The sequence below is a fragment of the Papio anubis genome, chromosome 2, assembly GCF_008728515.1.
Source record: "Papio anubis isolate 15944 chromosome 2, Panubis1.0, whole genome shotgun sequence".
Lineage (NCBI taxonomy): Eukaryota > Metazoa > Chordata > Mammalia > Primates > Cercopithecidae > Papio > Papio anubis.
The window spans coordinates 21741841-21769287 of record NC_044977.1 but is presented as its reverse complement, the minus strand read 5'-3'; the positions used below and the strand labels follow the sequence as shown (position 1 = coordinate 21769287).

General features: G+C 40.3%; 1 protein-coding gene across 5 annotated transcripts in view; it reads right to left on the bottom strand.

The window, feature by feature from the left end:
• Positions 1 to 454: 454 nt before the first annotated feature.
• Positions 455 to 27447, bottom strand: part of NFKBIZ (NFKB inhibitor zeta) — a 33860-nt gene continuing 6867 nt past the window's right edge. For 2 of the 5 annotated variants that reach the window (XM_009199388.4, XM_009199391.4), the window contains 11 exons: positions 8954 to 9093; positions 8419 to 8449; positions 8197 to 8300; positions 7320 to 8095; positions 6511 to 6616; positions 5992 to 6138; positions 5738 to 5801; positions 5279 to 5448; positions 4294 to 4404; positions 3998 to 4165; positions 455 to 2142 (listed from right to left, as the gene is read on the bottom strand). In XM_009199388.4, coding sequence (XP_009197652.2) covers positions 2089 to 2142; positions 3998 to 4165; positions 4294 to 4404; positions 5279 to 5448; positions 5738 to 5801; positions 5992 to 6138; positions 6511 to 6616; positions 7320 to 8095; positions 8197 to 8300; positions 8419 to 8449; positions 8954 to 9082 — 1860 coding nt within the window. In that variant the 5' untranslated portion in view covers positions 9083 to 9093 and the 3' untranslated portion in view covers positions 455 to 2088. The other 3 variants (XM_003893880.5, XM_021933997.2, XM_021933998.2) reach the window with 3 other exon arrangements.

Below are 27447 nucleotides of genomic sequence, written 5' to 3'. Positions count from 1 at the left end.
ATATGTGCAGTAATTGTAATGACATACTGACAGATATTGATGTGTTTGTTCTCACACATGTCAAAATGGCTTGCTGGCAAAGGGAAGAACCTTTCCCAGGTTTACATTTCTCTAAGGATGATCCTGGTAATCTCCAAACTGTTCTTCCTATGATTCACTGCTCCCACTTAGCCTTTTTTTTTTTTTTTTTTAAGCATCTAAACATCTGAATGATTGACAGCATCTATTAAACATCCATGATAATTTGAAAACCTAACACACTTCTACTAGTAAACTTAGCAAATAGATTTTGATGTTAAATCTTGTATACTTTCAGGAAACATGTTATCCAAAAAACCCAAATTAACACATATTAACTAACTCAAAGGCATTTAAAATCATCAATAGTACTTTTTTCTATCTAGGGAAATATAAATAAGGCACTAGGAAAAGAAAATGCATGTAAGACATATAATATTAGTGAATTAGTTTATTTAAAACCATCAGTTTTTCCAACGTGAATGGACTGGTTCATATCACACCATATTTAGAGATACAAGGTGATTATAACTAATGTGTCTACAAGACATACTGGGTCAAACAATGTGATCAATCCAAAGGGTATCTTTTAAAAAGAATTTAAGTACTCAGCTGCAAACATAAGTTAGTCACAAATGAGATTTTTTTTTAAAAAAAGGTTTTTAATGAGTCAAATGTATTACAAAAACTTAGTGTGTGTGTAATCATAGCCAAATGCATTCCTCAGGCATGCCGGTGGCAAGCAAAATAATGTTAATAGAATGTTATTAAAAAATAAAACTTTTTCTGAATGATACATGTAAAACATCACGGCACATTATCATCATCTGACAACAGAAAACAGAACAGGAAGACACGTTTCAATATTGACTTTTTGTTGTTTCTATAAACGTAAAAAAACCAAAAATTTCAACAGAACACGTAAATCAGAAATTCTAGAGAGTAAGCCATAAAGAGGTATTCTCTTCCATGCAATTGCCAGCCGGGCATGGTGGCTCACTCCTGTAATCCCAGCATTTTGGGAGGGTAAGGCAGGCAGATGGCATGAGCTCAGGAGTTCAAGACCAACCTGAGCAAGGTGGCAAGATCCTGCCTCTACAAAAAATAAAATTAGCCAGGTGTGGTGGTGCACACCTGTAGTCACGGCTACTCAGGAGGCTGAGGTGGGAGGATCACTTGAGTCCAGGTCAAGCCTGAAGTGAGTCAAGGTCATGCCACTGCACGCCAGCCTGGGTGCCAGAGCAAGACCCTGTCTAGGGAAGGTAAAAAAGCATGCAATTCCCTACAAATAATGTCTAATTTCAATGCATGAGAAAAAGCATCTTTACAATTCAAATATATCTTTCAGCCAATAGAGGAACAACTCCATAACTCCCCATCTGCTTTATCTACAAAGACTTAATGATTACACAATAAAAACTCCTTGGAATTGTAAAATAAATTTTAAATAGCAACAATTCACTTGTTCTTTTCTATTTTACTGACTTACACATTTTCAAATATGACCATGTTAATGACCAAGTATGTACAATATTTTAAGGACAAAAATAACAATTATATACAGTTTGCAAAGATCAAATTCTAACCATGGACACCTTTCTTCTAGTCCAATGACTGAAGCCTGTCCAGTGCCAGTAACTCCCAGGGACTGCATAAGGCCAAATGAAGCCTCAATGCTGTATTTACCTTTTTCCTTTCACATGCTTTCATTTTTCTTAAAGAAACATTTACAATGTACCTGCTTTGAAAATATTAACAATGTTTTGTGCCACAGATCAAAGTCCTTGCCTACTCACAAGCTACTGTTAATTGAAGGCAATGTTACCACTCAGATCAAATTCATATGTCTAGATCCCAGATACCTGGGTATGAAATATGCAAATCTGCCAAGAGAAATTAGATATTTTTCTTTTCTTTTAATATAACCCACTATATAATAGTGAACTAAATATGTTTGTTTCATAGAAACAACTTACATTTGCCAATATGAGGCAAATGGTCTATGTACAGATATATCAGGACTGCCTAACTGACAGTGAGTGTTGCTAGCCAGGCTCCAAGCTAATGGAGCTAATACGGTGGAGCTCTCTGCTGAATGGACTTCCCCTTCAGGATACGTCGGATCTGGAAGAGAAACAAATAAAATTTGTGAGGTTTATTTCTTATGGCCAATGCAGTGTTATTTCCTTCTGAGTTTCATTCCTTTCTTATACAATCTACACTACTCCTATTAACTTGTAAGTATATGAAGAAATACACACAATACTTCTCAAGATTCTGAGGTGACTCTTAAAAATACTAAACTTTTAAAGCTTATTTCAGATCTCCTATAATAATCTTTGGGTCCAAGAAAGTAAAACATCTCCATTAAAAATTATCTGAAGTTGAAAATCTCCATAAACTTAAATAACACCTATATTCTTTTCCTCATTTTTAGTCTTGCTATTTGTGAGAACATTTAATATAAGGCAGTAATTAAGGCAAATTATAACATCTCGCTTATCTTGCAGTCAGCCTCAACTAACAGGAACACAAAACCCACATTTTATGATACACACACACAAGTAAATCCTTAATACCATTCGAGTCAAAACAGCTGTCATGATATCCAAGTATTAAAGCATCTACACATAACTTCATGGATCACAGAAAAGATCCCAGCTCATTCAGAGTGGTTCATTTTATAACCCAGTCTGATAAATTTTATTTTCTATCTCTCAGCCTCCAGCAGATACGAAGCAACAATTTAGAAGAAAGGAGATTGGGGTAGGCGATACAACTGATAGCTGCTAGAAGGAAACATATGATCACAGTACGACGATAAAAGCCAGGGAAAAGACCCCCTACCTGCCCAACACACACAAAATACCAAAGCAAAAAGGAGATAATCTGAGAATATTTAATGAAGAGCTAAATGGCTTAATACCTCAATAATCCCTGAGAGCATAGTTATATGACTGCATACCACAAACAGTGAAGTAGAAGCAAATACTGGGCTTAGGACTCTGCCTTTTTACAAGTTAATGATGGTCCTTGGAACCTCTCTGAATATCAATTTTCTCAGTTGAAACTTGAAAGTTGCAAAGTTCTTCTAACTATTAAAATATACATGAAAACTCTTTACAAACTATTGAAAGATTCTTTCTAAATTACACAGAGCTCTCTACATAGGGGCTGCTATAACATTATGGTCATAATGACAGCTCAGAATCAAAGAAAAAGCTAAACGGCATTCCACATATTTTATTTTGTGATTAGTAAAGTATGTAATGACCTACCCACAGCCACAATCCCCCTCATTCCCTCCAGGAAAAGAGTTCTATCAAAAACATTTTAAGTTCTTAAAAGAATAAGTTCTTATTATCTAAAAAGTTTACTCATGAAACTATTCAATCCTCAATGATAACATATAACCATATTTGATGAATAAAGCATTAATTCTGTTTAAAGTATAAAGTATTTCTAGGCTTGAAATTACATAATTTTTCCATTTTTGGTTCAGTACCACTTCATAGACAGAAATAATTCTAACTATTGATGTTCACTGAGCTCTTCTTACTCTGTACCTGGGACTATTGTCAGCACTCCACATATAACAACTCATTTAATATCCACAATATTTGAAGGCTCATACCTTAAAAGACTAAGATTCTCTTTCCTTGGTATCTGCAGGAACCTTGGTACCTTCTCTTTCCGCACCTTAAACCATTCTGACTTACTCTAACCCTAAGTCTGTGTCACAGACTACTACCTGACCTCTAACCATTTTGAGTCTATGGATAAACCCTCAGATTTCTTAATTGCTCTGTTTCCAAAGGAAGAGGAACACCAAAATGCTATGATGGCTACCGTGAGACACAGACACTGACAGAGCCCACCTAAAGAGCAACAGCTGGCCTCTGCCCTGCACAGCCTAACCTCCCTTTATGTTTCAGACTGGAGTGCCAAAAGTACTTCCTCTCCCTCCTGTGCCTCTCACCTGTTCTCCCACAGGGCCATCGGGAACCAAATGCACTGGCTGTTCGTTCTCCAAGTTCCGAGTACTTGGGTCGGCTCCCTTCCTCATCAACAGGCGGACGGCATCTAATTGTGTCAGCCGGTACTGCAGGCTGGCAGCAACATGGAGGGCAGTGTTGCCATTGTAAGCCTGAAGATAAAACGAAATACCAGACATCAGGAAGGGGGAAATTTCATGAAAGGAGCTCAAAAACTTTGAGAAGGTGTACAGAAGGCCATTCCCACTCTGGTGTGGTTATTAAAGCTTTCTAAAAGTACCTTTGCATTCACAAAAGACAGGCAACTGGGCAGCTCCAAAAAGAGGCGAATGAGTTCCAGATTTGCTTCTTCAGCTGCCAAATGCAGGGCAGTGCGGCCACTTTTGCGATCCTTGTCAAAGGCAAGAGGGAGAGAAAAAAAAAAAAAGAAAATCCAGATACCATGCCTTGGAATACACTTTTCACCCAGTCTCTTGAATGTCTGATTTGGCTTCAGAGACTCACTTTGAATGCTCCCTTCTCCACAATGCCTTGCTTAATCCCAAGCTAAAGGGAATCTTTTATTTCTCTTAAATTTCCTATTAATTTGCCTATATGCCTCTTCTCACAATGTACCTTTTTATACAGAGTGGCCATAAAATGTAGAAAAATAAATGATATTTTTAAATCCTATGTCGTAACATTATCAGTAAACCATGTATTATGTATTCATCTGCATTTCCAGACTTGGTAGCGTCCCTGCAGAGTCATATTTAGCTGTTATCTCTCACCTCTTTTACTAGACAGTAAGCCTCAAGGGTCCAAATGGTTTATGACTTAGGCAATTTTCCCCCACATATTCAGTGAATAAAACCAAATTTTAAAAGAATATTTTCCAGCGTAAAAAACAGAAGATGAATTCCACATCCCACAACAATGAAGAAACCCTTACAAAAAGCACTACCTTTATTCTCAGTGTATGAAAATGGAAGCCAAAATGACAATATCAATTTCAGGCATGTTCTTTTCCTTTCAAAGACTATTTTACACCTAAATGACCTTTTGGATAATAATCCACAGATTCAAAGCAAATCAAAAAAACATATGAAATGATCTGTTAAAATCTGGGCTTCTTAACCACCCCATACATTGCTACTCACACCATTAATTTCAAAAAAAAAAAAAAAAAAGGAAGTTTGAATCTGTACTTGGAAGCAAAGTCTTTTGCTCTTCTGCTATAACCAGCTTCTCCCCTACCCCATCTTAAACCTTTTCTTTGAATTTACCTTCGCTTCCACCGCTGCTCCCATTTGAATTAGGCACTTAATGGTATCAACCAGACTCTTATTCTTCAGTAAAAGCTCCTGAACTTCAGGTGAATGAGGCTGTTGATTTCTCTGGAGTTCATGGACCACAGCATTGTGGGCTATGACTGCACAATGAAGGGGAGTCAGGCCTAGAAGAAAAGTATAATCAAGCAGTGGTCGAGCATCCCATCAGGTCTTTTGGTCCCTCTATAACGACAAAAGTTGAGGATGGCCTCTAACTTAACCTACAAATGGGCTTCACAAGAACTAATAAAGCAATCTGAATATAGTCCCTTTGTTGGGTCTTGGTGCTAATTTTATCTACAGAATATTTTCGCTTTAATTACCTTCCTTCTTAGTATGATACTTAGTACCCTTAGACCTTATGGGTCCCCCTCTCTAAGTGGCTCTCAATCTAATAAAGTTTCAGTTGCTTACCATCATAGTTAGTTGCCTCAAGATCCACAAACTGATTACTTCCCACTGCTCCCTTCTGAATCGCCTGCAGATTTTAAAAACAGACATCTGTTAGCAACACAAGCTGCGCATATACCTAACTATTAGAATCCCCAAAAAATGAGTAAGTTAACTCAAAATAGATTATTGCAATAGGCAACCTATATCCAACTTCTAATATCCAACTGTATCTCTCTGGCCTTGCAATGATGGAAGCCTGGTCTGCTGCCTCTTACCTGAAGCACCTGGCAGTGGCCCTTCTCAGCACAGACATGCAGAGGTGTTCTTCCCCAGCAGTCTGTGGTGTTCACCTGCGCCCCGAGGTTCACCAGATCCTGCACAATGAGATGCTGATTGGCAGCCACTGCCACCTGAAAGGCACTCTGTGGATATCCAGAGGAAAAAAGGTATGTTAAACATACAATGTTATCATAACAAGGAATATGAAACTAAACTATGACTGAGGGAAAAACCCACATAGAGAAAATAAATCCTTTGAATAAGCCATCAAATACTGTAAGACAAGGAAACTAAAGTAAGCCGAGGGTGTGGCTTTATTACACTCAGTGTTTGGTCAAATAGCTACAAAGTTAATAACTTCAAGGTTGATGATAGCAAAAAGTCAACATCTCAAAGTTAATATTAACTAAACTCTCTTGATGTTGAGCTCTAAGATGATCTACACATAAGGCTGGTCATCATTCACTTCACCATGACCCCCTCTTTGCCATTTCAGACTCTGTCAAGGTCCTCACCTGTCCATTGTGCTCTTTAATATCCAGCATGTGAAGTGCATTCATCTTTCTTGCTAGAACATAGGAAAGTGCTCTTCTCCCTTGGGCAACAGCAATATGAAGGAACCTGGGGAACATAGAAAGGAAAAGGGGTGAATTATTTCTGATTTCACTAAGTTGTTCTTTTGAAAAAAAAAAAAAATCTTCCTTTAGCCCCCTTTTTATATATTGGTACACTCAAATGAAACATTACAAAGCATAATTTGTCTTTTCTGCTACATTGATGATACACCCCAGTTGGAACAGGATGGGTTAGGCTATCAGAAATAAGAAAAAGAAGAATGTCAAGCACCATGCTGATCACCTTACATCTATTATTTTTAATACTCATAAAATCCCTATACGAGAGGTATTATCATTTTACATCTCCAGGAACTGAGACATGAAGAGGTTAAATAACTTGCCCAAGGCCACAAAGGCATCAGGACAGATTAAGATCAATCTGCAAACCAACTCACAGTTTATCCCTAATCATGATCTAATTGTTTCTGTTCTACAGTCTACGCTGGTCTTCCAAACCCAATTATTCAAGATGACACAGATATTTTTACGATTTAGAACAGGTTATTTGTTCAGCCAAAAAATTTCTTTGAAGGAAAACCCTTTCTTGACATATTAGCTATCACTGCATGGCGGTTTCTATCTATACTAGTCATCTTGGTTAGCCAACCACTAAGGTATACCTTCATATACCCTAGAAAAATTCTATGCTTACTAGTCCAACAAGTGTGGCTTACCTAATTAAGAACACAAGATAAAAGGATACTCACGTGTCACCATCTGCATCCTTTGAAAGAAACTGGTCTTGGGAAACATTTGCCAATTTGCTTTCTTCCTGCTCCACTTGCCACTGAAAAAATGATTTCCCTAACTGTGTGGTATTCATTGGATTTCCAGGGATGTTTGGGAATGGCAGTGAAGTGTTTGAAGCGTCAGAGGCCATCTCGTGCCCCGCCATGGCCTCACAGAGGCTGTCGGACATCATGCTGAAGCTGTGCAAGTGAGCATCATTTTGCTGCTGAACACTGGAGGAAGTCGGAACGGGATTAGCAATATTCTCAGATTCCCTTTCATTATTAAGAAAGGAAACTAAGCTTTCGTTCGGGCAAAACGGTGATTCTTGACCATCAAAGAGGTTTGGTTCGTAAGTGGGGGACTGGGGAGGTCTGGAGAAAGGACTGTATTCCAGAGTTGGTTTGTGGGTATAGTGCGGCTGCTGCTCTACATGCTGGTTCTGTGGAGAATACTGGTACAGGGAAGCCTGGTCTATCACTTGTGGGGGGCTGTTGACTTGGAATGGTTGGTATTTCTGAGGTGGAGAAAAGACCTGTCCTCCATGGAAGTCTTGACACTGCTCTGCAGGGGAGCTCTGAGGGACCACCACGGGGTTCAACCAGCTAACTTGAACTGTGTTCAGGGAAACGGGGCTGCATTCATTCTTAATGTTGATGATGTTCTGAAGCAGATCAGCACTGCTGTCCTGTTTGGGTTCATTGTGATGAACATCTTCCATGCTCTCCCCGGGCGTTGGTGTTTGAGGTGGTGTCTGGAAAGAAGTAAAATGCAACTTGCACACTCACTTCCTTCTAAAATTATCCCAGGAATAATTCCCAAAGGATAGTCAGAGGAAAATGGTAAGAGACTTACCAAAAATTGGGAATGCAACGCAGCTGGCCTTTTGCAAGCTGGTCCATCAGACAACAAATCGGGCCCTTTCCTTTTCCCACCATATGATACTGTGTTCTTCCATTCTGTACCCAAAGGAATACAGCCTCTGTGATCATCTTATTTCATACATGTTACTCATAATTACACTCTATGATTTTACTCTAAAGCCCCGAAAAAATTATGAATACAAGTAACTCTTACCTCTGAACTGTTCTATGTTCACACCTTGTGTCTATAAAAGAAAAAAGTTTCCAATTTAGTGTATACCAAATGACCTCCTCTTAATATACATCAATAAGTAAGCTTATCTCTAACACCCCTTATATCTTACCATAAATCTCTGATACGGTTTTTCTATCAATATTTATTTTCTATGTCAATTTTTATTCTATCTTGCAACTTCCTCATTTTCACTTTCACCTTAGCTCAATGCAGGTCAAGATGAAATTAATAAGAGTATGTGATTTTTCCCTTCTAGTTAAAATGTTCCATTTCGGTTGAGTCCCTGAACTTGCCTTCATTTATTCATTAAGTTTCTCTTGCCCACCTACCAGGTGTCTGGCACTGGGCTCAGTAGGATACAACAGACCAAATATGGGCTCTGTCCTATGGACTCTGTCATCTATGAAAAATTTCAAGTAACTTACTTGATGACTGGACCTAGGCCATCATAACTACCCTGACAGACTAACCCCTCCCCACCACTCTACACTCAAAACAGAAAAATAGATGTCACCTTAAAATCATCCACAGCTTGGCCAGAGCCCTTCTGTTTATGACTTCGGATGTGCAACAGGAGTTCCTTCACCGAGTTCTTCACCCGAACACCTTGAAAAGGGCCTCTCTGCTGCCTGCCAACCCCCATATGGGGCTCAACTGTTCAAAAGAAAACAAAACATATTTCTGGTTAAATATCTTCACAGACATAAATGTTACTAATCCCAAAAGTATAGCTGTTGCCTAATGTATAAAGTCCCCAAGCAGCAGATTGCAAAACATTTCCAATTTGCTCTGGTCAATCAATGGCCTTGTGAGTCCCGAGCTCTGCTCAAGGCTCCTAAGTTGCCTGATACCTTTCTCTACTGGGTACCCTAAGAAATTAAAGCTCATAAAAACGTGGTCAAGGATCCTCAGAACCAAGAGGCAAACCCAAATTAAGCCTCTCTATCTTTCAGCTCTAACCACCCATGAGAATGGATCACCGATTTTGCCATCCTGACCCTCATAGATCTATAATTATTCTTGACTTTGGAAAAACCTTGGCGAGTAAGTGATAAATGATGCACTTTTAGCTTTTTAAACCATTGGTTTTATGTTCACATAGAAATTTTAAAGTCTATCAATTCCGCTTCCCCAAGAAGGCACAAAACAATTTCTTTCAAAGATCTCAATGTACCAAAACCTGACAATTAACAATGTCTTAGATTCATGTCTTATTATTTCCTTCAATTCAACTGTGCAAAAAAAAAAAAGCTGCTTAAATTAACTGAGCTTAAACACATTTCTACATATGCAAACAGGATTTCCCCTCACTGACTGTTTTTGGAATTACTTACACAGGTCTTCTAAGTAAAAAGGAAATATGCTTGTTTCACTTTTAAATTTTGAAATACACTTTAGCATTTAGTATAGAAGTACAGTACACCACTTCTGATCACTATTATGTCACAACCTCTTAGTATGTGTGTTCAACATAAATTCACAAAAAGTCAGGAAATGAATAATTCAGCCACCCCATCAAGTGTAGAAAAAATAAGGTGGGGCAAGAAACAACGCATAATTTGAACATACGTATCTATCATAAATATGTGAGATAAATAGTTCAATGACAGGGTAAGTGAAACATTAGTTGGCTTTAAGTTTAGGGATTTCAAAAGATACCAGAATTGCCAGAATCTAACACAGCATTTTTCTGGAATGACAGCAGTTAATAATCCAACGTCACAGAGATTAAAAAAAAAAAAAAATGCAGTTTCAGAAATCCCCTGTGGCCGTGTGGTAAACCAAGCGACTAGCAAAACAGTTTCAGCCAGATGAAGGCCAAATGGGGAAGAAAAGGTCCTAAACACACATTCTTTCTGGATCTGCTACACAGTGGTTTAAATCACTTTTCACATGATTTTAAATGACTTAAAATGAAAATGAGAAATAACTTTTTAAAATAAATGACAACCAAAACAGGAGTGGCTAAGAGCGGGAAACACCGGAAAGAGATGTTCTTTAAAACCATGCTGATTAGACTCTCAACGGTTCAATTATCGAGGCGTTTTTCTAGCCTACCCACAGGGGCATCCTGTTTTCCCCCAAATTATGCAACTCGGTTCACTAAGAAAGGAAACCAATTCGCAGCCAACGAAAGATAACATTACATCTTTCTCTGCTAGATACGGCTTATCCGTTTTTTTTCTTAAGGCATACAGAACAAAAATAAGACCTCAGAAATTCTGGGCAGACTTCCGAAACTCGCCAAACTAAAGGCATAACTTGAGTTGGTTTTCAGCCCTGCTTCACCTTAATAACAGCAGTTTTCTTTTCTTTGACGGTCAAGTATTTTTACTTAAAACTTCCATAAATACTGACGAAGAAATAAGTCATGACCTTTAACGCAATCCCCAAACCCTTATCCTCTGCTACAGCTTCTCACTAAAATAGTCACAAGAAGAAAATTACACCCACATCAGACCCCAAATCTCATCACAGTATATTAATTATAACTCAACAAAGCTGCTTCTTAGAGAGTGCGCGATCTCCTGGTCACTCGCCCGGCAGTCAGAGCTCGGCTGAGCGGTTTCCGAAGCCCCGAGGCCCGCAAGAGGGCGCCTGTACAGCCGGCGTCCGGCCCGGGCAAGGCGGGGAGGGGTAATTGATGGCTAAGGTGCGTACGTTCTAGCTCTAAGGAGGGCGCAGGGGCCACCCTCCATCTGGGGAGTCTTCCAACCTCCCAGGGCGTGCGCGCCCCGAGAACGCAGCGGTGCGGGGCCGGCTGGTACCTGGCTGGCGCTCGGCGCGGGCGCCGCCTCTCGGCCGGGACTCCACGGCGCCGCAGGAGGATACAGACGAGGCGGAGGAGAAGTCCGAGGAGTCGGAGCCGGGAGAGCCGGGCGCCGAGGGGCCCGAGGCCGAGCAGCTAGCGTCGCAGGCGCCCGGGGCGGCGGCGGGCGGCGACGCGCCGTAGAAGTAGCCCAGGTTGAGTGGGCTGGTCATGAGGCCGCAGCCGCCCGCCGCGTCCCGCAGCCCCTCTCCGCCGCGGCTGTCGTCCAGCAGCTTGTCCACAATCATGCTCCCAGGCTGGGCGCTCGGGGACCCCGACACTTGCGCCACCGGCTCGCTGCGCGCGGCTGCCTCCCGGGCGGGCTCGGAGAACTGTCGGCGGGCGGATAGCGCGGGCGGGTACGGGCGCGGCGCGGGGCTGCCAGGGTATTTAACTGGCCCCCGAGCTCGCCGACCTCCCCGGCGCCCGGCCCGGCCATTGGCGGTGCCCGGGCCGCCTCCCAGCCCCTCCTCCGGATGCGGCCGATTTCCAGTAAAATGTACAGGATGAGGCAATGCGCCCTCCGCCCTCCGCCCTTGCCCCGCCCGCCCGGCTCCGCCCAGATCGACTGGTTGTTTTCCTGCCCTTCACCTGGAAACCCCGACAACGCGCGGCCTCCCGCCTCCTGCCTCTCGCCTCCCGCATTCCACCTCCCGGCTGCGGGACCCCGACCCTCGCCCGGGCCAGTCCTGCCCTCTAGGCCCCCGCTGGGCCTGGGCGCCCGGGGAGAGGGCGCGCGGCGCAGGGCTGGGCCTGCAGAGGGAGGCGGGAGTCAGCGGTGGGAACCGGTCGGCCTGGTTCTTGGGGCCTGGCAAGTCCGGAAGGAGCGCGCCCCTCACCCCTCTGCCTGCCCTGGCGCGGCGAGCTGTTAGCCCAGTTAACGCATCTCTGGAAGGTTCTTAAGGGCCTGTCTCCTTGGGCGCCCCAGCGTAGCCTCCCTTCTCAAACAGCGTTTGTCGACGTTTTTAGGCAACATCCCGAATTGAAAGAGATGTTGGAGCATTTTTATGTTCTCAAATTATCTTCTGGGACGCAAATAATTTTTTAGGTGCAGCCATGAATAAAAAGTAATGCCACACTTCTGTATCCTTCAATACTAGAACAAAGCCATCTTAGCAAAATAATTAATACATAAACATATAGGTGTCTAGATGTAATTTTTTAAATTCTGCATAGCTTTACATTGCATCTGATAAACTAACACAGTAATTTGGACTTTTCCTATCTTGAATACTTTTTTCCAATGGATTTATACAACTATTTGTTCAAGTCCAACTAGCAAAAAATGCAGGAATGATAAGGTTAAGTACACACATGCCATGTTAAAAGAAACCGATTATGATTAAATAACACGAGGGATACAAAGTTCAGTGAGCCACCTAAAAAGAGAAACAACAGGTCTGGTAGAGGAAAAAGGAGGTCAGAAGGAAAATCTTTGCAGGGGTGGTGGCATTTAAGATAGGTCCTAAAGGATGGGGGGGGCATGGGGCCCACAGCATTTACAGAAAGAACAAGAGCAAAGAATTAAGGAGAGCGTTCATATTACAGTGTACAGTCCCCTTTTACGATTGTCAGAAGACGATGACATTAAACATAAAAGGTAACTTGGTGCCTTTGGGTGGAGCACCTCCAGCAGCTGAGACACTGGAATTTTATTTAATAAACATTGAGAAAACATGAATTTTAGGTAAGCAAAATTAATCTGCAAGCAGTTGAGAGACGATGAGGAATCCAGAGGCCATTAGGATCCACTGCAGTAGCCCAGGAGAGAAATGACTGGGCACTGGGGCAGATACAGTGGGAAAGGAGAAAGTAAATGGAAAGAAAGCAGAGCTGGGCAGCATTGCTAGGGCAGAACCCACAGGTCTGGCTCTTTTGGAGGTGGGGAGCAATGAAAGGGTCCCCAGTCAGGCCATGGCTTGGAGCCATGACCAGGTGAACAGGAGCCATGATCCTCCAGATCACAAGGAAAACACCAGAGCAGAATGTTAGGGTTTTAGGAGGGAGGGAGGGACACCATGAGTTTGGATTGTTACACAGTATTAGTAGGTGGTATAAGACCCTGGTGGGGACAGGTCCAAAGTAAATACAGCCATGCCCCACAAAATGATGTTTAAGTCAACAATGAACTCCATGTACAATGGCGGTCCTGTAAGATTTTAATACCATATTTTTTACTGTTTCTATGTTTAGATATGTTTAGATAGACAAATACCTCTGTGTTACAGTTGCCTACAGTGTTCAGTACAGTAACATGCTGTGCACGTTTATAGACCAGGAGCAATAGACTACACCATAGAGCCTAGGTGACTAGTAGGCTAGACTATCTAGGTTTGTGCAAGTACATTCCATAATGTTCAAACAACGACAAAATCACTTAACGACACATTTCTCAGAATGTATCTCCATCGTTAAGCAATGCATGACTGTATTTCCTTGTTTCTCACGAGTGTATTTCCCTAAAACTTCTTGCTGTCTCTCCCTCTAACTTTTTGATAACTTAAAAAAATAAATAAATAGAAAACAAAACAAATCCCTTGGTGTATCTGTGGAAAATACAAGACTTCAGTAATTGCAATTCCTTGGAAACCAAAATCATTTAAAAGATGCTCCAAATAAGATGTTGAGTGTGATGGTTAATTTGATGTGTCAATTTGACTGGATTAAGGCATGCCCAGGCAGCTGGTAAAACATCATTTTGGGGTATGTCTGTGAGAGTGTTTCTGGAAGATATTTGCATTTGAATCAGTAGACAGAGTGAAGAAGATCCCCCCTCGCCAATGTGGGCAGGCATCCTGCAATCCACTGAGGGCCAGAATAGAACAGAAAGGCTGAAGCTATCTTCTTGAGCTGGGACATCCATCTTTTCCTACCCTTAGACATCAGCACTCCTGGTTCTTGGGCCTTCAGACTCTGACTAGGACTTACACCACCAGCTCGCCTGGTTCTCAGGCCTTCAGGCTTGACCTAGAACTGCATCACCAGCTCTTCTGGTTCTTCAGCTTACGGATGGCAGATGGTGGGACTTCTTGGCCTCCATAATTGTGTGAGCCAATCCTTCAAAATAAATCCCTTTCTATGTATTTATATGTACCCTATTGGTTCTATTTCTCTGGAGAACCCTAATACGTTAGAGTTTCTCAATAAAATCTATTTGAATTTTGTTTTCTACCTACTAATATTTTATGTATAATAAAGGATTTAAATGCCCATTCAAATAAATCCATAGAAAGTAATTTTTTACAAAATTAATTATCCTCCTGTTTTAATTATCTTCCCATTTTGCATGAGATACGAAAATTCAAGCCACAAATTCGTGACCTCTGGAGAACTTAATATAGACCAAGATGATCAACAAAAGATTAATGTTTCAACATGAAGTTTTCTGTGCAATGACAAAGCAATAGTACTGTTTGACAAGACCACAACCCCCAATGCCCAGAAGCCCTCCCACACACATCAAAAACAGTTGTTAATATCGCTACAAAAAAAATTTAAATGTACTTTGCTTTATGTAAATGTCGAAATACAAATTCAGTTTCATCTATCAGGTCAAATGATAGGATGCTGCCATTGTTCCAATCAAATATGGTCGAACACTCATGCTGTGGGAGACAGCCACCATGTCCTCCTGTGGGAGGACACTGCCTGGAAAAGTCAACTGAGGCCAACAGCCAGCACCAATATGCCCGCCATGGGAGTGAGCTACTTTGAAAGTAGATTCTGCCGCTGCACATCAGGCCTTCAGATGACTGCAGCTCTGGCCGACATCTTGACTGTAGTCTTATGAGAGATTTTGAGCCAGAACTCTGAAAAACACTCAGAGATTTCTGATGCACAAAAACTGTATATGAAATATGGGGCCTTGAGAATTTGTCCAGTTACACTGCTCCATCAAAAGCAAAGAAGAGATTAAAATCCTCATCAAACTGACTCTGGAGCCTCATCTTTTGCTTTAAAAAAAGAGATTAGAGGATTCACTTCCTCCAGACTCAGATGTACTGTCTACAACTAAAGATACTGAAAAAGATGAAATGATATATCAGAGAGTTCTGTGACAACTCATAGAGGGGAGAAATCTAGTCCAAAGCTACTGGAAGAAACTGTAAAGAAGAAATAAATATATGAGAACGCTATCTTTCCCCAGGCTTTATAAATGTTAATAATTTACCTTATTGTATCTTATGCAGTAGAACATTTTTGCATAGTTTTATGGTGTCAATTAACATTGTAACACTATCCTGAGACCAATAATTCAGTTTCAAAAAAGGAATTGAGGGCTGGGCTGGGTGCAGTGGCTCACACCTGTAATCCCAGCAATTTGGGAGGCCACGGCAGGAGGTATTGCTTGAGCCCAGTATTGCTTCAAGACCAGCCTGGGCAATATAACGAGACCCCATCTCTACATAAAATAAAAAATTAAAAAATTAGCTGAGCATAGTGGCACATGCCTGTGGTTCCAGCTCCTTGGGAGGCTGAAGTGGGAGGATAACTTGAGCCCAAGAAGTCAAGGCTGCAAGCAGTAGGCTATGATCATACAACTGCACTCCAGCCTGAGTGACAGAGCAAGACCTTGTCTCAAAAAAAAAAAAAAAAAAAAGGAATTGGATTTTTTTTTTTTTTTTTTGAGACAGAGTCTTGCTCTGTCACCCAGGCTAGAGTGTGGTGGCACGATCTCAGCTCACTGCAAGCTCCGCCACCCAGGTTCACACCATTCTCCTGCCTCAGCCTCCCAAGTAGCTGGGACTACAGGTTCCCGCCACCACGCTCAGCTAATTTTTTGTATTTTTAATAGAGACAGGGTTTCACCATGTTAGCCAGGATGGTCTCAATCTTCTGACCTCATGATCCCCTGCTCCTCGGCCTCCCAAAGCGCTGAGATTACAGGCATGAGCCACTGCACCCGGCCAGAATTGGATTTTTAAGTGTAGATGTAATGAACTTTTGAAAAGCTAAGGACAATTTGGAACAGCTTTTCAAACTTGAGATGAAAAAGCCAGTATCTCACAGGATAAGTTATTATGTTACTTTGGCTGAAGAAATGAACATCATAGGTGAGAGACCAGTAAAGCCTGGTAGAATTTATTTTGCTGAATGCTTTCTAGATGAAAAGTCAGCAAAAGAAATCACAGCACTGTCACTTTGCAACGATACAGTAGCTCACTGAATTAAAGACTTAACTGCAAACTGGTTTTGTCTGCAGAACTGCACTCTTGCCTTAGAAATGGATAGGTTTATGGACTGTCTGGACTTGCTATTTCAGTTATATTCACTTACGGCACCAGCCAGTCATCAAAGGTCTTTTATTTGAATGCATGACAACAAACACAAGGAATGCTGAAACATTCAAAATGTACAATAACTTTTCAAATCTCATCATTTATCCTGAAACAGTTGTGTTTACATTTGAAATGATGGTACAAATGCAATGGGTAAAACTACTGGTGCCCTAAAATAAATCAAGGCAGTGGCAACAAAATGAACTAGTAATCACTGTATTCTTCACCACTGTCTACTTGGCAGAAAGAAAAAGAAAAAAAAGCCAGTTTCACCTAAAAAGTCCTGGACGAAACAGTAACAGTCTTAATTGACTCTTGTATACATCATTTTAATATTTTATGTGGCAAAATGGGAAATATGCATAGAAGTTTGTGCTGCATCCTGAAATATGACAATTGTCTCAAGGAAATGCACTTGTCTATTAGCTTGAACAATATGACATTGCCATTTGTTCTAATCAAATACTGTTTTGAGTTGTGAGTTGAACTGCCCTCTGTTTTTCATGGAATACCAATTATACTTGACTGACAAACTGTGTTTCAGACTCAGGTATTTGTCAGTTTTTGGTTTTGTTTTGTTTTTTAATGAACAAAGTGAGCCTGTCATGTCAAGGAAAATAACTAACAGTATTTATTGCCGATAATAAAATTCAAGTTTTTGAATAAAAATTACAATTTTGGGAAACTTCTGTTGGACACCTTGAGCTTGATAGCTTCCTAGTTCTAGAAGACTTTTTTGATAAGCCCAATGGTGATGTGCTATTAACAAATGTAATTTTTTTAACATTATATAATGAAATGTGGCAACATTTAGAAAATTTGCATAACTTAATTAACTAATAATTTCCAAATGAACAATGCAAGACATTATAAAATCATACATGGGTGAAAGAGCCATTCAAAGTGTGAGAGTGGCCAATGGATTTTAACGTATCAGAATATAAAAAGTTCATTGATATGGTTTCAGGTTCCATCTTGTATCTCTCCTTTAAGGAACTACCACTTGTTTTGGTATAATGTTAAATTAGAATATCCAAATTACCTGAAAAGACTATTAAGCTATTTCTTCCTTTTCCAACTACATATGTGTATGAGAACAGATTTTCTTTATATTTTCACCAACATAACATACTGTGACACGTTTCTTTTTTAAGAGACAGGGTTTCACTCTGTCACTCAGGCTGAAGTGCAATGGCATGATTATAGCTCATTGTAACCCCTAACTCCTGGGCTCAAGCTCTCCTCCCGCCTCAGTCTCCCCAGTAGCTAGGACTACAGGCATGCTCCACCAGGCCTGGCTAATTTTTTTTATTTTTCATGTTTTGTAGAGACGGGGTCCGGCTGTGTTGCCTAGGCTTGTCTGGAACTCCTGGCTTCAAGTGATCCTCCCACCTCAGCCTCCCAAGTCACTGCGATTACAGGCATAAACCCCTGCACCTGGCCAACTGCAACAAATGAAATGCAGAAGCAAATATGAAAATCTGTCTTCTGTAAAACCGGACGTTAAGAAATTTGCAAAGATGTGAAACAATACTGTTTGCATGAAGTTGTTTTTTTTTTTTGGAAAATACAGTTTTTAAAAATAAATTAGTAAGTAAAGATTTAAATAAGTTTTAGGGATCGAATGTAGGCAATGTCCTATCAGTCAACTCAATAGTTCCAGATTGGACTCATCATTGTTGAATAGCTGGTTCTGAAACTCTCCTCTCTTCTCCATCTCTAATTTCCACTATCCAAGACAGGCCTTGATCTCTTACCTGATGCAAATGATCACCTATCCAGCCTTGCCCACTTAAAACCCATCCTCCAGACTGCCATCAGCATGCCAATGGGATGCTGGAATGCCAGGAATTCTTCGACCAGGTCTAAGAATTCCTCCACACCAGTGGTGTTCAATCTTTGGGTTTCCCTGAGCCATAGTGGAAGAAGAATTGTCTTGGGTCACACATAAAATACACTAACACTAATGGCAGCTGATGAGCTAAAACAAAAAAGAAAAAAGAAAAAAAAATCATGAAAGAATCTCATAATGTTTTAAGAGAGTTTATGAATTTGTGTTGGGCCACATTCAGAGCCATCCTGGGCCACATGTTGCAGCCCATGGGCCACGGGTTGAACAAGCTTGCTCTACGCTGTTTAAAAATCCTTCAGTTACAAACCTGCACGTTGTGCACATGTACCCTAGAACTTAAAGTATAATAAAAAATAAAAAAATCCTTCAGTGGCTCTCTACTGCTTTTAGCATGGAGTCCAATCTTCTTAGAATGACAGATGTCCAAGCCCTGCCTTCCTCACAAGCTTCATCTTCCTCGTTACCTTCAGTAATATGAAACTGAGTATAGTTTCCGATAGCTCTGGGACTTTGCTCTTGCTCTTCTCTCTTCTTCCTCACCCAAAAACTCATGCTCACTTAATACCCAACACTCACTCAAGACTCACTTAATAGCCAACACTTCTGGAGCCTTCCCTGACCCTCCCTTCCTCCCCTGACCCCAACTGTCACCCCCACTTCTGGGCTAAGGGCCCTTCCTCTCAGTCTCCACACAGACTTCTATCACAGCTCTTAGGATGTGCTAAAAATTAACCATTTATGAGTCTGTGTCTTCTATTCCACTATAAGCTCCCGAGACATGTATCCCTTGTCAATAGCCAAGTACCTGTTACTTAGTAGGTAGTTACTTGGTACATATTTAACTGGATGGTAGAAACAAGTGGAAATGCTTCCAAAATTATTTTATGTCAATACTGTACAGACATCAAGACAAATACTTTGGCCCCTTGAATTAGAATCTCCTCATTCTCTGCACTTGGATTATTATAAAACTATTTTCATCTATCTTGTAAATATAAAAACCCAGCTGTCTTTTGCCCAGAATTCTTTGTAAGGAACATAAAATCTTTCAGGAGCTTTCAAAACAGATATCATCTTATGTGTTGACTTGTTGAATGCTTTCCCTTAAAAATAATAATTTGTTATTATCCCTATAGCAATGTAAAACATACTTCAACATCTCAAGAAACATTTAAACTTCAGGGTATTCTAACAGATTTTTCTAATGCAGATGAGTAAATCAGACCACGTATTTTCAAATTCTAGTTATTCTTCAATATGGTAGTGCTTTATAAATGTCAGGTACTCTTCTAAGTACTGGGACACAGTGGTACATCAGACAAACACTCATCTCTGTCTTTGTGGAGCTTATACCTGGCTGTGTGAACATTCTGGTCCATATAGTATCCATATAATAGAAACAATTACTATTTCTGAGATATATGAACTCAGTTCTACTGGCACTCATATACTTCCCAATAGGCCACCTGACCAACCAGGCTATGGCACAGACAGCTGTAGTTAGTAAGTTCTATAAGCTGTTTCCTTACAATGGTGTAACCTATTATTTTGTGTGTTTTAATCTGGAAAGATCAAAAGGTTGTCTTTAAAAGTAATTCTCTAGGTCCTGTTTGCAGTAAATTATTAGCACCTGAGGTCAAAGCATAGTATACCATATTGAGGAAATTTCTCCAACCAGTAACCCGATCATCATACAGATGAATCAGCAAAAGGTTTGCACATCTCAGAACGTCCTGCTCAGTGCTAAAAGAATAAACTTGATATGCCGTTAAGTACTGTATGTATAGTATATACAATGTTGCATATTATGGACTGATTGTGTGAAGACAAAATTAATAGTGTCCCTGGAGTCTTCTCTCTGCAACTTGCTTTTATATGAAAGTATCAGAGGAGATGCCATATACCACTTTGTCCTCCTCACAAATATTTTCTGAGCACCCACTATGTGTGAGTGAGTCATCCACCGTGTAAAGTAACTCCACTGCTTCCCAGCAGGTACAAAAGGTCTGTCCTCTGATGGGCGGCACAAAGTCAGGTCACACAGCTGAACATCCCAATAAACAGATGCCTTATAAACAGACCCTGAATCACAGCAATGCTACAATACCCCGAAATACTTTTTCAGCATCCCATCCTTCTAGCCCAGCAGAAATCCAAGTGTATAAACTGAAAACAAAACAAATTTTTCTTCCCCTTTAACATTTCATTTCTAAAGAAATGAAAAGTTCTTCCATCTGATTTCAGAACATATCTGCATACTATAAAATGCATATGTTTCATGCAAAATCACATATATGATGGAGTGGTGTCTGGTGTTAGTCTGAAGGGCTACCTGTGTACCACACTCTCTCTCTAAGAGTAATAACCAAAACTCACACAAAACATCCATATGAAACAAGTACACTTTCTTAACTTTCACCCTGTAAGTGGTTCTTAGCTCATGAGGGTGTTTTCTGGTTTCTATTTATAATGATGAACTTTATCCACTACAGACACTTACAGATAAAAATGAGGTAGGTGAGCTTTGTCCAAAAAGGCAGAGAGCATTACAAGTTCCACGGCTTCTGCTTTCTCTGACTTGTTGACAACTCCAGAAGTTTCATTTCCACACATATGAATGAAAGCATCCTCCTAAACGCTGAATGTGGGAATACTGTCAACTCTTGCCTGCTTTAAAGGACACTAAAATCTGAACTGCCTTAAAACAGAATGGTGAAGGACCAAAAAGTATCTTCTAATCCCAACTCCCCTTTCTCCCTCCTTTTTTCCTCTCCATTCTTCTTTGTGACACTCTTTCCTACATAAATCCGCAGATTCTAGACAGTAATACATAGTGCAAAATTACCCAACCCTGTACCCTTCCACTGTAAAAAATGTACATGCTCTGGGAAAGGATCTCAGTTTTCAGGAAGAGAACTAATGAGCTAATTTACATTGTACTATAAATACATAACATTGTCACTTTTCCTGATAATATTTACTTTTTAAGGAGAAAAATCTGAAGGCAATTAACCCCAAAGAACTGAATATTTTATAGTTGAATTTTAGGATCTGCAGAAATTAAGTAAAGAAAATTTTTGACCGAAAGACGCTTCACCATTCCTTTGTATGAGGCTTTGGCCTACATGGACCTGCAAAGGCCTAAAGCTAAGAAATGTCTAACCATTATACTTTTCCTTTATATTTTGACTTAAACCTTCTGTTTTCCCCTAAAGAAAAGGCTAAATTTGGAAGGTTAAATTGAGCTTAAACTGAGCTCATTAATATAGAAAAGGAGTACAGTACTTATAAATGTTCAGTACATAGTTGCTTCATAAACATGTTGATTAGAATTTATGTTTTTCGAAACTTTCATATCCAAAATCTTCTTCCCCCTTCCCTTTGTAACACAGATAACACATATTTGTCAAACTAAACAAGGGATAAGAATATAATGTTATGTCTTATTTAAAGGCATAAATGCCTTATATGCCACATTTTTTCAAGAAGAATTTTAATTCTGGAACTTTTAATTCAGAATTTAAAACTTGAGGTTTTTTGTTTTGGGGGATTTTAGGAAATTTTGTTTGTTTTTATAAGTTCTAGGGATTTATACTGAATTTCTGTAAACAAGGACAATAGTGTGTGCCAGACGGAAAGACTAATTATAAAAAGGTTTAAGATCTGAGAAGAAGAAATCAGCTTACATCACGTGTAACATATATTAATACCAACAAAATAGTAATAAATCATAGATCCATACTATAATAATACTTTGGAAAACTGATAATGTTTATAATAACTACCACTATTTAATATCTACCATATGCAGAATACTATGTACTTTATATACATACATTATCTCTAATGTATGTAACAGCTGGGAGAATGGTCAAAGATGGAGGTAAAATATGCAGTTACGAAATCTTGCCAAACACAATGAATACTAACAGACAAAATACATCAAACATGTATAGCTATCAACAGGAATAATTTTATGAAGGAATAATTTAATACTGGAATTAGTGAGGAAATCTGAATTCTCAGTTACTAAAAGACTATGCAAATTTAATACAAAGTTGATGACAATTATTTATTCAAACAATCACCTTACCTCCCCCAAATTGCTTTTGCTTACATTTTCTGGATACTTTAGGCCAGGAGTTGGCAACTACGGCCTGCAGGCCAAATCCAACCTATTGCACAGCTGTCACCTAAAAATGGTTTTTACATTTTAAAATGATAATATTTTAAATGTTTGTGTAAGTGCCTGTATAATATCCTCCATCTTGTCTCTTGGCCCACAAAACCCAAATTTTTACTATATGGCCCATTACAGAAAAAGCCTGCCAACCCTTGTTTAAGCGAAAGTGCTTAGAGGCACTGCAGTGTCATGGCTTTGAAGCCTGCATACCCATCTGTGCCTTTTACCAGCTACGTGACCTTGGGCACATCTCTTAATCTCTGAGCCTCAGTTTACTTGCCTATACATTGATCTACAAGTATCTAAATCAAATTTCTAATATGGCATGAGATAATGTGCAATGTATGTCAAGCACTTGACACATCCTAGACACTTACTAAGTGTTAGTTCCCTTCCTGTTCCCATAAATTATTATGACCATTGAGTAAATCTCCCTCTTATTTGTGTGCATATGGCTACAGGGAGTGGAAAATGATCGATTACAGATTGGACAAAACCTGTTAGTCATACCTCGCATCTGCATTGAATTTTTCTCCCAGAGCACTTTCACACGTATGCAATCAAACTGATTACAAAGGAGTATAATCATAAAAATATCATAATTGTAGAATTTGTAAGTCAGACAACTATTATAGTGAACAGTTCCTAAAGATGCACTAAACTGGCCATAGTTTCAGTAAACAGGTTCGACGTCCTTCTCTTTTTCTCTCTTTCCAACAAGCGTGCTCAGAATTTCATCTCCTAATCTGATTCTGGATTTTATAGACTTGTCCTGTTGCCCTGCAGAGTGTCCTCTTCCCATCAGCATACATCATTCCGTACAGTGTTAAAGTTCCATAAATTCTAGCAAACAAGGGTCTGGGGGACCAAAAGTTAATTCGGCAGTAAAGAGGAGAGGATGGAAACCAATAAAGTCCCCCTTTAGTTTTACATGTTCTGTTCAGCTTAACTCTCAGATTCTTTGATCTGTGATTCTCACCCCTGTGTTTTCCACCTGACAGGTATGGCGTGCCCCATGAGAAAGGTGCTCTGTGGCCTGTACGATTTTTCTTTTTTTCTTTTCTTTTTTGAGACAGGATCTCACTCTGTTGCTCAAGCTAAGTGCTGTGGCTCAATCACCCACTATGATTTTCAAAAAGGGGATGTGCGGCCCTTGAAAACATTTCCTCAGTGATTTTTTAATAGTCCTTTAAGGAAGAATTCCCCATCTGCTGAAGAACTGCTTTAAATGACTTAACACAGTAATTCTAGTGCCAGGTATACCACTCAGAGTAGTGAAAAAGAAAAGCTAGATTTACTGAGAGTCTTCACCTGTATGAAACACAAGTCGATTCACATCTACCTTTGATTATGATCCCTTAGAAAAAGGAAAGAGTAGACTTGGTTTAAATGCCTATCCTACCTAAGGTTATATCTTATGACTTCATGACACCATCCCATAATTGGCAGTACTCCCCGAGAAAAGAATGGAGAATGGTGTAAACAAATTTCTTACGTTTATATCATCTGGCACCCATAAAGGTACAATGAGATGGGAATCTTTAAATACAGGTATGGTGAGCAAAGGGAAAAGAGACCTCACAGAAACCAAGGACTTCACAAATAACCTATGAAAGTTACAAAAAATATAAAAGTAGATACGAATAGATAATCTGATCAAAGTAACCAGAGTATGGAAATGCCTGGCTTTTTAAAGACAGTCATAACTACTTTCTCATAAAGAAATGATGTAGCAGAGAAGGAACCAGGTGATCTTCGTTTGGGGAAAGTACAAGTTAAGGGACAACACAGAAACAAACCCAAGTTTTTAGGCTGGATATTTAGAGATTCTCAAATACATGTGTCTATACGTTCATTTATTAAAAGACATTTGTTAAAGAACAAATTTTTACTTTAAGAAAAGATAAAAGGGAAATATCGAGCAATCTAATTATCAAATTAAATGATACTGATTGTAGAAATTCACCTATTCATGGATTCACTCAGTAAATATTTATTGAGTACCTACAATGTTCCGGATACGCTTCCAGATACTATGAATACAGTATTGAACAGAAAGGCCATTGATGCCCTTACAGAGCTTATGTTCTACTGGGAAAGACAGACAATAATCAAAAAGCTATATAATATAATGCAGGTGGCCATGATGTGCTATAAAGAAAAGCAAAGCAAGGTCAAGGAAGAAAGCCAGAGGTGCTATTTTACCTAGAGAGTTCCTGGAGCGCCTCCCTACTATCCTCCAAACCAATATGACAACGAAGCAGTTTCAGATCTGAGCATTCTTGTCTCTTGTCCTTTTTGAAGTCTGAGCAATCTCATCCACTTCCACAGGTTCAATTCTGACCTGTGTAGAATTGATTCCTATTACTAGCTCTGACCTTTTCTCTGAGTTCTAATTCCATGTTGCCGAGAGTATAATCAAGTCTAAAATGAAACTTGCCATATCCCCCACTCTGTCCCTCTACCCTCACCAAAAGATTATCTTCATTTTTCCAGAAACCTCTAGAGGAATTAAAGATTTGACTATTTCAATTCTTTTATTCCACTATAGAAAAGTGTTAATAGTTCCCTTTCCAAAATGGTTCCCATTCACCCCTTAGTACTCTACTCACTCTAACTACCTTTATGTTTAAGAGTAGCTGCAAGTTTGCTTGAGAAAGCAATGACATTCATGTTTTCCCCTGCTGAACCACAACTCTACCCTGTGAACTTCCATATCAGAACTAAATGTCTGTGCCTGGTTTTCACATCCTCTAAAATCAAGCTACATCAGACCTATCTGTTATGGACTGAATGGTGTCCCCCCAAAATTCACATGTTGAAGTCCTAACCCCCAGTACTGCAGAATGTGGCTATGTTTGGAGACGGCGCCTTTAAAGAGTGTAAGTTAAAATGGGCTGTTGGGGTGAGTCCTCATCTAATCTGACTGGCATCCTTACAAGAGGGAAGAAACACCAGGGATGTCCATGCACAGAGAAAACGCCATATGTGAGGACGTAGTGAGAAGGCAGCCATGTACAAGTCAGGAGAGAGGCCTCAGGAGAAACCAAACCTGCCAAGACCTTATCTTGAACTTCCAATCTCCCAGAACAGTGAGAAACAGATTTCTGTTGTTTAAGCCACCCAGCCTGTGGTATTGTATTACGGCAGCCCTAGCCAACTAAAACATTATCCCATCATACTTCTATCTCTATTCTTCAACATGCAGTCCTTATGAGTATCTTCTAAAATAGCACACTAATTCTTGCCCCCAAATTTTTACCCAAGCTAGAATCTTGCCTGTAATATTCTTCTCCTCTTGATTAAAAGCATGGGGTTCTGAAGTCAGACAAACCTGGGTTCAAATCCAAGCTCCATTCACTTAATAACCATCCAACTTTAACTTCTCTAAGACTGTTTTCTCATCCATAAAATGGGTATATTAACTGAATTCAGCCAGTAAGTAGGTTAGATGTGGTAGTGTCACGAGATGCCTAGCACAACTCCTGGCATATAATATACACTCAATGATAGTCGTTATAATTATTATTCAATTTTCAAAGTTCTAATTAATACTTTATTGTTAAGGATTTTGGCCTCTTTGGACCATCGGCCCAACTTGAAGAGAACATAGGAGAAGAGGAGGACCACAGGGTCAAGTCTGGAACCCTTCAGGGCCTTGATGCTGCCTGCAAACAGTGGACAGCTGATATGATGGGGAGCCATTCAGGGGTTTTAAACAAGGTAAACACACAATCACAGTGGCAGCTGTGTGCAAGTGATCAGGAAAGACTCTGCAACAGTCAATGTGACAGGTACTGGAGGTCTGAACTGAAGTGGTGCTCCTGGGCATGGAAAGAGGGGAACTGTTTAGAGATTTCACACATTTAATCTATAGGACCGGCAAGAGACTGAACACAGAAAGAGAGGGGAGGGGCCGGGTGTGGTGGCTCATGCCTGTAATCCCAGCAGTTTGGGAGGCTGAGGCGGGTGGATCACCTGAGGTCAGGAGTTCGAGGCCAGCCTGGCCAACATGGTGAAACCCCATCTCTTCTAAAAATACAAAAATTAGACAGGCGTGGTGGTGGGTGCCTGTAGTCCCAGCTACTCCAGAGGCTGAGGCAGGAGAATTGCTTGAACCCGGGAGGCAGAGACTGTAGGGAGCCAAGATAGCACCACTGCACTCCAGCCTCGGCAACAGAGTGAGACTCTGTCTCAAAAAGAAGGGAGAGGAGAGGAGAGGGGAAGGGAGAGGAGGGGAGGAAGAGAGATGAGGGTCAGAGGTAACTCCAAGGCCTTGAGGATTATAGTGGTGGCACCAAGAACAGAAACAGGAAAGCCAACTAAAGGAGAGTGGGGGAAGCACCAAGTCTGATTTTAACCTTCACATTCGGTTCGCTGCACTGCTCCTGCCACTCTACCTCACCCCTTATCTGCACTCTGATTGGGGAAGTCTCTGTGCCCTTCTCATCCAGTAAAATTGCAAGAAAGAATCTAAAAATTAATTCACACCAAGGTATCAACAGTAACCCTTCTTAAAGGTTATTTGCATTTTAAGAGAGGCTCCCAAAAATGAACAACCACGAAGTTTGGAGAGCCGACAAACCTAAGTGAGGTATGGGGTGGAGAAAGCATGTCCTTTAACATTATTATCACTACCCAGTTCACCTCCTGCCTGCTACAATTTGGCTGCAATCTGTCACTCTGCCCTAGAGTTTGACATTAGTGTTGGGTTTAACAATCTCTTTCTTATCTAAATGCTGGATACTGTTCAATACTAGAGGTAAACACACACAACTGTTTTCATTGGCTGTTTACAAGATATGAAACCTTACCACAGAAGAGCAGGGTTGGGAAGGTCCATGATATATCAGCCTCTGCCATCTTTCAGACTGTTCGTCTCTCA